Raw genomic sequence first — 12,868 nt, 5'->3', positions numbered from 1 at the left:
ACAGTAGATAGAGTGCTAAACAAGGCATATGGTCTGAAGAAGTGTCTCGACCGAAACGTCACCCATTCCTTCTCTCCAGAGATGCTGCCTATCCCGCCCGCTGAGTTACTCCAGCTTTTTGTATCTATCAAGGCATATGGTATGGTTGCTTTCATAGGTTGGGACATTGAGTATAAGAGTCATAATGCAGCTTTAAAGGACTTTGATTAGGCCACATTTGGGGTATTGTGTGCAGTTCTGGATGTCGCATTACAGGAAGGATGTGAAGACTTTGGAAAGAGTGCAGAGGACGTTTAGCAAAATGATGCCTGGATTAGGAGGTATTTGCTTTAAGGAGAGATTGGACAAACTGGGTTGTTTTTTCTGGAATGCCGGAGGCTGTGGGGAGACCTGATAGAAGTATATAAAATTATGAGTCATAGATTGGGTGAACATTAAAAATCTTTTTCCAAGGATGGTAAAATCAAATACTAGAGGGCAAAGCTTTAAAGTAGGAGGGGCACAGTTTAAAGGAGATGTGCAGGGCAAATTATTTTTACACAGAGGGTGGTGAGTGCCTGGAGCGCGTTGCCTGTGGTGGTGGTTGAAGCAGATATGTTAGTGACAATTAAAAAACTTTGGGATAGGCATATGGATATGGGTTATGTGCAAATGGATAAGTGATGGTCTAAGCATCATGTTCGGCACAGACATTGTGGGCTAAAGGATCTGTTCTTGTGCTAATCTGTTCAATGGTCTTTGTTCATATGGTGTCTGGAAAAAAGCGGAAGGCTTAAATGTACGCTTTACAATATAGATGGTCAAAATTAGAAACTCAAACAAATTCTGGACTAAACTAAAGATGTAAATCCAAGTTCTCAAATCAAACAACATGCATATCACCCCAAATTACCATGCCACTACTGGAAAATGATGAACAGTAAATAACTCATACCTGTGGACCAATGACCTGAAATGTTTCTTCTGCATGTAAACAAGTAATTTCCAAGGGTTCACTTCCTGAAACGTGTCGCAGTAATCGAGAAGTCTGCATGGTTTAGGGTGGAGGAGGAGGGGGGAGGTGAGGTGGTGGAAGAAAGTACAACGTTTTAAGACCTCATGTTCAAATCTCTCCGCAGGTTTCACTAAACCCAGCTCAGATAACCACAAATTAAACAAACTGCATGCGTTTCCAGGTTCCATTCATTAAAAATAAGCTCTTTCACATTATTAATAGAGTAATACAGTGTGGAAACAGGCTCTTCGGCCCAATATGCCCACACCGGCCAACCTGTCTCAGCTACACTAGCCCCATCTGCCAGCATTTGGCCCATATCCCTCCAAACCTATCCTATCCATGTACCGGTCTAACTGTTGGGATAGTTCCTGCCTCAACATCCTCCTCTGGCAGCTTGTTCCATACATCCACCACCCTTTGTGTGAAAAAGTTACCCCCTCAGATTCCTATTCAATCTTTTCCCCTTCACCTTAAACCTATGTCCTCCGGTGCTCGATTCACCTACTCTGGGCAAGAGACTCTGTGCATCTACCCGATCTATTTCTCTCATGATATTCATCACTATAAGATCACCCCTCATCCTCCTGTGCTCCAAGAAATAGAGTCCCAGCCTACTCAACGTCTTCCCATAGCTCAGACCTTCTAGTCCTGGCAACCTCCTCGTAAATCTTCTCTGTACCCTTTCCAGCTTGACAACATCTTTTCTATAACACGATGCCCAGAACTGAACACAATACTCTAAATATGGCCTCACCAACATCTTATACAACTGCAATATTGCCTCCCAACTTCTATACTCAATACTCTGGCTGATGAAGGCCAATGTGCCAAAAGCGATCTATTGTACCTGCGACTCCACCTTCAGGGAACTATGCACCTGAACTCCTAGATTTCTCTGCTCCACAAGACTATCCAGAGCCCTACCATTCACTGTGTAGGTTCTGTCCATGTTAGACTTTTCAAAATGCAACAACTCATATTTTTCTGCATTAATTCCATCAACCATTCCTCAGCCCACTTGACCAATTGATCACGATCCTGCTGCAATTTTTCACAACCATCTTAACTATCTGCAAAACCACCCCTTTTGTATAATCTGCAAATGTGCTAATCTTAATGCTTGGATTTTTTCCACACAACATAAATATTTCAAATTCAATGCATAAGAGCATTACATAACTTAACATGTTCAAGAAGGAACTGCAGATGCTAGAATATCGAATGTAGACAAAAGTGCTGGAGAAACTCAGAGGGTGCAGCAGCATCTATGGAGAAAAGGAAATAGGCAACGTTTTGGGCCAAAACCCTTCTTCAGACTGATGTGGGGGGTGGGGGGGGGGGGGGGGGGGGGGGGGGGGGGGGGGAGGGAGAAGAAAGGAGAAAGGAAGAGGAGGAGCCAGAGGGCTGAGGGAGAGCTGAGAAGGGGAGGAGACAGCAAGGGTTACCGGAATTGGAGAAGTCAATGTTCATGCCGCTAGGGTGCAAACTGCCCAAGCAGAATATGAGGTGCTGCTCCTCCAGTTTCCGGTGGTGCTCACTCTGGCCATGGAGGAGGCCCAGGACAGAAAGGTCGGATTCGGAATGGGAGGGGGAGTTGAAGTGCTGAGCCACAGGGAGATCAGGTTGGTTAATGCGGACCGAGCGGAGGTGTTCGGCGAAACGATCACCAAGCCTACGCTTGGTCTCACCGATGTAGATCAGCTGACATCTAGAGCAGCGGATGCAATAGATGAGGTTGGAGGTGGTGCAGGTGAATCTCTGACGCACCTGGAATGACTGCTTGGGTCCTTGAATGGAGTCGAGGGGGGAGGTAAAGCGACAAGTGTATCATCTCTTGTGGTTGCGACGGAAAGTGCCCGGAGAGGGCGTGGTGCGGGAGGGAAGGGAAGAATTGACCAGGGAGTTACGGAGGGAGCGGTCTTTGCGGAAAGCAGACGGGGGATATGGAAAGATGTGGCGAGTGGCGGGGTCACGTTGGAGGTGGCGAAAATGACGGAGGACTATTTGTTGTATGTGTCGGCTAGTGGAGTAAAAGGTGAGGACTAGGTGGACTCTGCCCTTGTTCCAAGTGGGGGATGGGGAGAGAGAGCAGTGTTACAGGGTATTGAAGAGACCCTAGTGAGAGCCTCATATATAGTAGGGGAGGGGAACTTAACTTAACATAGTATGTTAAGGTTCATAATTTCCAATCGTATAATGGCATCTTGTAAAACTGCATTTAATAAGTGTTACATTTATTGGCTGGCACCAGAAAGACTGAAAACCACCAGGTCATTAAATAGCTAATTGATTCAATATTATTCACAAAAGTGAACCACCACCCTTCTGCCAGATCTACACAAGAGCCTGGACCAGATAAATTGTTCTTAAGGCCCTCCGAAGTTAGCCAGCAAGCAGCTAAGTTCTGGACATCATTTCTTTTGGCGTTACATGCATTGTGAAAATACTTTAATTTCAAAAGATACATTATTTTTAAATGTTCTCATCACGCTAAATCTTTTTTTCCCTCTAAATTATGTTATATTTCGCGAAGTCAAACCTGAGTGGGACCTTCACAGTGAATGGCAGGGCCCTGGGAAGTTTTTTTTTAAGAGCAGAGGGATCTAGGAATGTAAGTGCATAGTCTGAGGGTAATCTTATAGAGGTGGATAAAATCATGAGGGGAATGCTCAGTGTCCTTTATCCAGAGTAGGGGAATCAAGAACCCGAGGACACAGATTTAAGGTGAAGGGAAAGATTTAATAGGAACCCAAGGGGAAACTTCTTTACACTGGTGGTGGTGGTGGTGGTGGGTACAAGATGTAGAGGAGGTAGTTGAGGCAGGTACTATAAAGACATTTTAAATGAATTTGAACAGGTACATGGATAGGAAAAGTTTAAGAAGATATGCGTCAGACACAGGCAGGGTGGGGCATTTGGTCGGCATGGGCATATTGGGCCAAAACTTATGACTCTATGTGCAGCAACAACATTTCTGGTCTTAGGACCCTGCTGTTTTGAATTTGGTGAATTATGTCAAAAACACATTTGACGCTGAAGAATCACATTGTTGCCTCGCTACAGCTAATCATTTAATACGTACCCTCCTGCAGTGCTTAAGATTCCCCTGTCTGTCTTTTGATCAAAGGCTGGCTCAGTTTTACCACCCAGTGCAGGCTCTACTTAGTGTACATTGTAAAAATGGATTATAGACGAACAGATAAAATGACAGGATCCAGCTACAGTAATTTATATGTGCTCTGGAATTATACAAGAAGAGGGAATACTTTAACCGCTGGTGTTAGGGAGCACAGGGATCAGCAATTATTAATGTAGTTGATTGAGGTTTCAGGAGGTCTTGTAAAGGGGCATGTTTCAGAACTTTTTAACGATTCTGCATTGCTAGAAGGGAGAAGAACAAATAAAGCCCATTTCCACACAGACCTTTCTATCCTGGCCCTCCTCCATTGCCAGAGTGAGGCCTCGTGGAAACATGGAAGTACAGTTTTTGGTATCTCACTTCAATCTGTGTCCCAAAGAAAACAACCTCAACTACCCACTCCTTTCTCATACTGACATTGTTCCCATCTTGGAAATATCACAGAAATATGGAGCAGCACAGTGGCACAGCAGTAGAGCTGCTGCCTTACAGTCCCAAAGACCTGGGTTCGATCCTGACTACGGGTGCTATCTGTACGAAGTATGTACATTCTCTCTGTGACCACATGGGTTTTCTCCGGTTTCTGCCCACACTCCACAGACGTCCAGGTTTGTAGGTTAATTGGCTCTGGTAAAATTGTAAATTGTCCCTAGCTTGTAGGATAGTGTTAGTGTATGGGATGATTGTAGGTCGGCACGGACTCGGTGGGCCAAAGGGCCCATTTCCGCGTTGTATCTCTAAAATCTAAAACTGATGAAATTATTTTAATTGGCTAAAACTTTTCAGTCTTAGTAATACCCTGGTACATCATTTATGATCCAGATAGGTAGTTAATAGCCTGACACATGGCATTGAAATTATCAAGAAGAATCAATTGGTTCCTCATCTAATTTAGTTTAGTTTACTATTGTCACGTGTACAGAGAAAAGTTTTTGTTTGCGTGCTATCCCGTCAAGGAAAAGACTACACATGAATACAATCAAGCGTCCACAGTGCACAGATAAAGGGTACAACATTTAGTGAAAAGATATAATATTGAAGTCTGATAAAGGTAATTCAAAGGTGAGGATGGGAGGTCAGGGCCATTGGAACTTAAGTTGGGGATTTCTCAAAACTGGGTTGGAATTCTCTCTCTCTCTCTCCCTCTCTCTTATACGCACGCGCACACACCATTATTTTGTGCAACATCTCAGAAAATGTAAATATTAAATAAAATCAGGAAGTGACTTGAATGGAGCAAAAATCAAACATTTGGGTTCCTCAGATATAAATTCTATGCAATTTTGTGCTGTAAGTGCCATCTACAACACAGATACCCAAGATTGGACATGATGGGATCCAGAGCGTAAATACAAGCTGCAACAACAGAGGAAGATTCAATGTTCACAATGTTGGGTTATAGAGTACCCAGACTGAATATTGGGTGCCATTCCTGTAGGTTGTGATTAGCCTCACCCTGAGATCGGAAGAGGTCAAGGACAGACGGCCATCTTGAGCTCTGGGTTGCAAACCACTAATCCTTTTTTTCATTAATCATCTCCCAGCCCTTGTCCCTATCTCCATCTGTGCCAACTGGCGACTGGAACGGCGACTGTCAGAGTGGAACACACACACACACATCGCTTCCTTCACCAGCCCGTTATGCATGCGGGGGACAGGGCAAGCGGGGGGAGCGCTGTCTGAATGAAATTCACACGTTGCAAAGCCAATGTGATACAGACACACACCGCGATGAACAGGAAGGTTGGCGCTGTAATTAAGACAGTGAAAGCACAGTGTATGGGAAGGGTCACGTAAGTCCTTTAAAAGAGGGGGGAGAAGAGGAAGAAGGGGGGAGAAGGAGTGAATCCAACTTTTAAGAAGCCAGAGATAGACGGCTGTGAAGCTCGGGAACATTTAACATCGGTTATCCTTGGTTTTGAAAACTAGTGCTTACGTTTTTTTTCCCAATGAGCCAATGAAATTCACCGGTGAGCACTGGCTACAACCTACAAGAACCTATGACAACCTTCGACCTCCTGGCAAACCACTAGGACCTCCTGGCGACTCACCTACAGCACGAGAATACTCGCTACTCTCGATGGTGGCTTCATTCTGGTCGTCGTTCATTTTTTAACATGTTTAACATGACCGCATAGTCTCTTGCAGTCGCCTAAAAAGTCGCCTAAGTGGGACAGGCCCATGATGGTACTGATATACTCACAAAGTTCTCGGGCAGATTCTTTGACTTTGGGTTGCAGCTGAAAATATTACTTCACTGTGTCCTGCATGTGTTTATTCACTCACTCCAGAAAAAAACGAATGCTAACATTCAAAAACTCTTAAGAGATGCAGTCCTGATTTTAAAAAGCAGCACTAGCTTCTCAAAGGAAATAAATGCTATCACTAATTAATTCTAAAAAGATGATCTTGGGAAAATGTAAGATTTGTCAGAGCCAGGAATCCCAGTGCAGAGGCTAAGATCCATAACACATTCCACAGATTTATTCTGCATGCATTTTTAGTACTTTCAGACAACAAACATGTTTCAACCCCCACCTCAGAGAGCTGTTCCTTCTGTTCAGACAATTTGCTGGTAACTTCTGCTAGCGCCTCCAAATTTCCTTCAACCCCTGCTGCCTTCAGGGCTTTGAGGACAATGTGCTCTGCGTAACATTTTAGAAGCTCCCCTGCTGACTCCACAGCAGTGTTTTGAAGCTGAGGAACAAAACTTGAAGGATTAATGCGCATCTATGCAATCAAAAAAACATATAGCACCAGCTGAGCAAAATAAAAACATTTTTATTATTAGAATTAGTATTTTTGAATTGTCATCTAATTTTAAACAATCCTAATTATGGATATTAGGCTTCAAATTAATCTTATCCAAACATAAACAATGGAAATACTGGGGGATCCCATCGAGACTGAGAGAATGGAGCAGCTGGGCTTGTACACTCTGGAGTTTAGAAGGATGCGAGGGGATCTCATTGAAACATATAAATTGTTACGGGCTTGGACACGCTAGAGGCAGGAAACTTGTTCCCGATGTTGGGGGAGTCCAGAACCAGGGGCCACCGTTTAAGAATAAGGAGTAAGCCATTTAGAACGGAGACGAGGAAACACTTTTTCTCACAGAGAGTGGTGAGTGTGGAATTCTCTGCCTCAGAGGGTGGTGGAGACAGGCTCTCTGGATGCTTTCATGAGAGAACTAGATAGGGCTCTTAAAAATAGCGGAGTGAGGGGATATGGGGAGAAGGCAGGAACGGGGTACTGATTGGGGATGATCAGCCATGATCACATTGAATGGCGGTGCTGGCTCAAAGGGCCGAATGGCCTACTCCTGCACCTATTGTCTATTGTCTATAAGACGATGCTCCAGAGATTAGCTTTGGCTTTATAAACCTGGGTTTTACATGTTCCATGTGCACAACATAAACCAGACTGATAAATTTGAGGGTATTAGCTGTAAGGCGAGGTTGGACAGACTTGGATTGATTTATCTGGCATGCCGAAGGTTGAGGGGAGACCTGATAGAAGTGTATCACATTATGAGAGGCATAGTTAGGGTAGACAGAACAATTTGCCCCCAGGATGAAAATATCAAAGACTCGAGGACCTAGCTTAAGGCGAGAGGGACATACTTTAGAGATGGGGAGCGGGAGTGTCCCGGGGAACCGCGCCGCCAACCGGAACGCGCCCCGGCAGGCCCGACTCGCCTCACAGGCCTCCCAGGGGGCTGTGGTGAAGCTGGGCAGAGAGGCCTGGCTGGTGCGAAGGAGCCTCAGTGGCGGCAGCGATGGGTGCCTTGGCGGTGACAGCGGGTGCCTCAGCAGCTGCAACGAGAGCCTCAATGGCAGTGTGGACCTCGGTGGCAGCGGGAACCTCGTGGTCGACCTGCAGATCAGCGGTCGATGAGCGTGAGGGGGGGAGGGGAAGACAATGGGGACCCAGCATGGGGGGACCATCGTGAAGAACAATGGAGGACTCGGCGTGGGGGACCGCCGTGAAGGACGGTGGATGAACAAAGAGGCCCGGTGTGGGGGTGGGGGGGCACTCGAGTTTAGAATCCTCTGCCCAGGGGATAAGTCTGTGTTTGTTTGTTTGTTTGTTCGTTTGTTCCGGTGAAGACATTGTGCACATGGCAGCCAGCCAACAGTCCCATGTCTTTTTCTTTTAATTTCAAGTTTTTGTGTACCTGTGTGTTGCGAGTGTCGGCAGACCAATTTCCCTCTGCGGATGAATACATGTTTATCGTATCGTATATAAGTTTCTCTTTGACATAGAGGTGGTCGGTGCCTAAAACATCCTACTCGAAGTAATAAAGGAGGCAGATAAAATTGTGGTGTTTAAGAGACTTTTGGATAGGCATGAGAAAATGCAGGGAATGGAGGGATGGGGATTATATTCTGACAGATTATATTACTTTATCTTATTTGGCACAGACATTGTGCAGCCTCTGATCTTCTATGTTATTAGCAGGATTTGGGATAATAGTTCTACGAACAATTGCTACATATAGTTCATTTAAGAGAAAGAACTATACACAAAGTTCAGCTAACCAGGGTATAAGTGCATTTTTCTTTACTTAAATCTAAATGGTTAAAAGCACAATTTTACATTTTAACATCATAAACCACAGCAGCTCAGCATCATTTTACTCTGGTAATCAGCTTGACCTCTGATCAGTTTCAGCAGTGTGAACAAATATTCCGCTGGCATTTTCAACCACAATCGTAAATTATATGAGATTATATCTAAAATCTCAGGTTTAGGAGCAGAGCTGATTCAAGCTCCTGTTGGTTTAGGCTTACTTCAGAATGATTTATCACTTACCTCTCTCCTCAGTTCACTCATACACTGTCTTGTCTTAATAATGGCCAACTCCATATCGTCTGTGGCTTCTTTGGCTTTCAGGCATTGCTGTTGAAGAGGATAGGGCATGTTGAAAGCCGATCAAAATTAAACCATTCTTTCTGTACATAGCTTAAAAAACTTTAAAATGAGCTGAATACTGTCAACGTTTTATCAGACTCTTTGCTTTACTGAGAACTTGTATTCCTCCCCACATTCATTGGAAAGGTTTGGTGAAGATAATAGTTACATTCTTCAAACTGAGATTTCTTCATAACACGCTACAAAATAAATACTCCGCCAAACCACTAGAAAAGCTTTCATAAAGCTGCAGCCTATAAAACAGGATCCATAATTTGGCATTCTGATTCCTTACATCCAAGCAACACCATCACGCCTCATTTCTGCTTAGCTGACTGGAGAATGCATTTTAATGCACTTACTTATCAAACATAAATCCTCTATTATAGCAGCCTTCTGCCAAATATTCATTAATATATGAATTCAGAATATTTTCAATAATAATGCAATAATAGGAAAGACAGGATGTTGACATATTTAAACCTTAACCACATAAGTTTGGAAGTTAAAGACTTTAGTCTTAAGTGTTTCAAAACCCACAACCGTCATTAGATCAGCCACAGTGCAGCACTTATATCAATGGCATGTAGACTAGCCATTTACATCCCTGTGAAGGACTGAAGCTCAGGAAAAGTACTCCATTCAAACAGTGGGAATAGTAATGAATATTTAAGAATAATCTGACTGTTTAGGTTATTCATTTTCCACAGTTTACCACAAGTGTAGTAGAAAAGGAGAATTAAAAACTTTAATTAGACTTTATAACAGTTCGGCCAAACTGTCTGTCTGCCCCCAACTGCAACGGATTTAAAATTAGAATATGTCTTACTCATAGATCTTTGCGACTGACCTTTCAATTTTCCAGTGATAGATATTCCTGACCATTCAAACTAGAGTTAGAATTAGAAATTATTTATGTTTCATCACCATATTTATCCAATGTGTTAATTCCAGAGAACGTAAAAATATACTGGAACCCTTATTCTTAATATAAAAGGGTTGCTCTCCCCTCCACCACTTCCATGTAGCCGAAATTATAATATTACAAAACCACAAACAAATTAAGAAACTGGTGTATATAATGGTAACTGTAACTTTAAGAACTGAGTGAAATAAAGAAGATCCCCACTGGAAATAGCGTGTTCTGAAACCCTGTGCTTGTTTCTATCTACATGTCTCCAATACTTCTCCAGAGTATGTTTTCAGCTGAAGGTTTGTTTCTGTGATAGGCATATTGCTAAACATGGATTCATAGGTGTCTTTGCTTATAACTGTGCAATCAGCAGCGGTATCAATACACATAGTAATGTATTGATTGTTCACTTTGACCTTTGTCTGACAGTCTTCCTTTCCAGACCCACTGTTCGTAGTATAGATGCTGTACAGTCCGTTCATTACTCTTTGACTGCTTCAAGTTTGTGAATCCCACGCATTTGGTTTTGTCGAGCCTGTTGTTTTGCTTTGTTCTGTGATGGTGCTCTACATGCTGATGCAATATGACCTTTTGTAGCATGTAGAATCCTTGAACTGGCACTTATTTGCTTTGTGTTGACCATTGCATCGATAGCACAAATCTGCGCTTTACCCAGAACTTTGTTGTGAAGTCCTTATCCCTGTCTTGTCATGCTTGTGTTTTGGAACTGCCTTTTGACAATTGACTGTGCCAGCATGTGTTGGTTGAAACTCGTGTGCACTTTGACATGCCATCTCCATGGCCAAAGCAGTTTTGCATGCCAAATCAAAGATAAGGGCTGGTGTGTTCAGTAATTTTGATTGGATTCGCTCATCCAGCATTCCACATGCAAATCTATCATGCAAAGTTCGTTCCATAAATGGCGCAAAATTGCAGCGTAGAGACAACTTCTTCAATGAGATAATGTACTCACCCAGTCTCACCAGACTTCAGGTTTCTTGTGTGGAGTTTGTAACTTTCTGCAATCTCTATGGGCTTAGGGTTGAAGTGAGCATCACGTTTTGAAAGGACAGTCCCAAATGAAACATTCCTTGCTTTCTCTGGGGCTAGGATGTCGGTGAGAGTTTCATAAACATTCAAGACCAATTTCAGTTAATAGAATGGCTTTCTTTTGTTCCTGGATGGCCTTGTTTTGTTCCTGGATGGCCATGTTTTGTGCTCTGACCTGCACTTGATCATCATCCTCTGTTTCTTCAGCTTCAATAATGTAATTCGCAATAAAAAACATTCCCATTCGCTCACAGTACATGGTAAAGGTTTCACAGTTCTTGTCGAAAGTCCCTAGTCAGCCTATGTATCAAGGATGCCATCTTGCCCCATAGATACAACACAAAGATAACTGGACAAACTCTAAACGATTTGTACAGCTGTTGTTTTAAACTACAGTCCCATGCATAGAAGGATCTGCGGCCTTTCGTGTCCAGTTCGCAAACAACGGTGACACAGCTCCGTATTTGCTGTTTAAAATGTTAAACAATACTCCATATTGCAAAACAGTCCTGCACTGTATTTAAAGGTTGCATTCACAAACTCTATCCCATCCTCGTCGCTGTTGTAAGATATTACGGCTTCAGCGTGTAGATAGAAACAAGCACAGGTTTTCAGTACACGCTGTTGCCTGATCAAATGGGCTTCTATCTCCAGAAGCCAGCAACAACTATTGGCAAATATATGCCACAAATTCCTTCACAAATTGAGAAAATGTAGATGACTTGAAACTTACTTCTTTTCCTCCAAGTCATCATCTTCCTTGAAATGAGTGGAGTTGCTCAACCTAGCACAGATTCAGTGGGCAACCCTCATGTGTTTACTGCTGGGAAACTGCCCAGTGCTCCTCCACTGGGTTCCACAAGATGCTTTATGTATAGTGTGAGCTGCATGTTGGTGTACACCTGCAAGGATCCCAAACTTTGACAGTTATGTTGAGACCTGTGGGACATTGCACACAGATCTTCTGTCATCTTCTCTATATTGAAAACCTACAAGATGTTCCAATCAACTCATCTCCCATTCTTCTAAGTTCTGTTGGATACAAGCCTAGTCTGTCCAACCTTCCCTCATAAGGCAAACCAGTCATACTCCCTGATATCAATCTGATAAATCTTCTCTCAACTGCTTCCAGAATTTTCATAATTCTTTCAATAAAGAGGCCTCTACGAGACACAGTACTCCAAATATGTTTGCATGTAAATGGCAAAATAAAGCTGAACTTCACAACTTACATAATGATACACAACTTCATGAATGAATGAATGAATGAATGAAGTAATGAATGAATAAGTTTATTGGCCAAGTATGTACACATACAAGGAATTTGCCTTGATGCTCCGCTCGCAAGTAACACCACGACATACAGTAAACAATTAAGAATAAAACATCTATTTGAATCCTCTAACAGCAAATGCTTTCCATATTCCTTGCTACACCTACTGTATCTTTTGTAATTCATGCATCAGGATGTTTTGATCCCTCTGCACCTCTGAGCTCTGCAACCTCTCATTATTTAAATAATGCATTTCTTTATTCTTTCTGCTATTAGGACCATTTACTATTTCCCCGCATCTCATGCTATTGCCAGATTGTTGCCTATTCGCATAACCTATTTAAATGCCAAGGCCTCCCATTATCCTCTTCGCAATTTACTTTCCAACTTGCTTTTGTGCCATCAGCAAATTTAGCTACAAATATCTGCAAAGAAATCTAATAAATTGGCCACATACGATTTTCCTTTCGCAAGACGTCATCTTTGCCTGATGATAGCAGAGCACTTAGAAAATGTCAAGGTAATGTTGACAATAAAGCTTCTCACATTTCCCTTCTGTCGGATGTTATGCCAACTGTGTAG

At 42.9% G+C, this 12,868-nt stretch overlaps 1 protein-coding gene across 1 annotated transcript in view; it reads right to left on the bottom strand.

The window, feature by feature from the left end:
* Positions 1-12,868, bottom strand: part of ctnnal1 (catenin alpha like 1) — a 319,864-nt gene that overhangs the window by 29,693 nt on the left and 277,303 nt on the right. The window contains exons 8-10 of the mRNA XM_033012208.1: positions 8,952-9,038; positions 6,675-6,833; positions 935-1,027 (exon numbers count right to left, since the gene is read on the bottom strand). Of these exons, the coding sequence (XP_032868099.1) occupies positions 935-1,027; positions 6,675-6,833; positions 8,952-9,038 (339 nt within the window). The remainder of the gene's footprint in view (positions 1-934; positions 1,028-6,674; positions 6,834-8,951; positions 9,039-12,868) is intronic.

This window comes from Amblyraja radiata, chromosome 2 (genome assembly GCF_010909765.2).
Source record: "Amblyraja radiata isolate CabotCenter1 chromosome 2, sAmbRad1.1.pri, whole genome shotgun sequence".
Taxonomy (NCBI): Eukaryota; Metazoa; Chordata; class Chondrichthyes; order Rajiformes; family Rajidae; genus Amblyraja; species Amblyraja radiata.
This window is presented reverse-complemented; position numbering and strand designations above follow the sequence as displayed.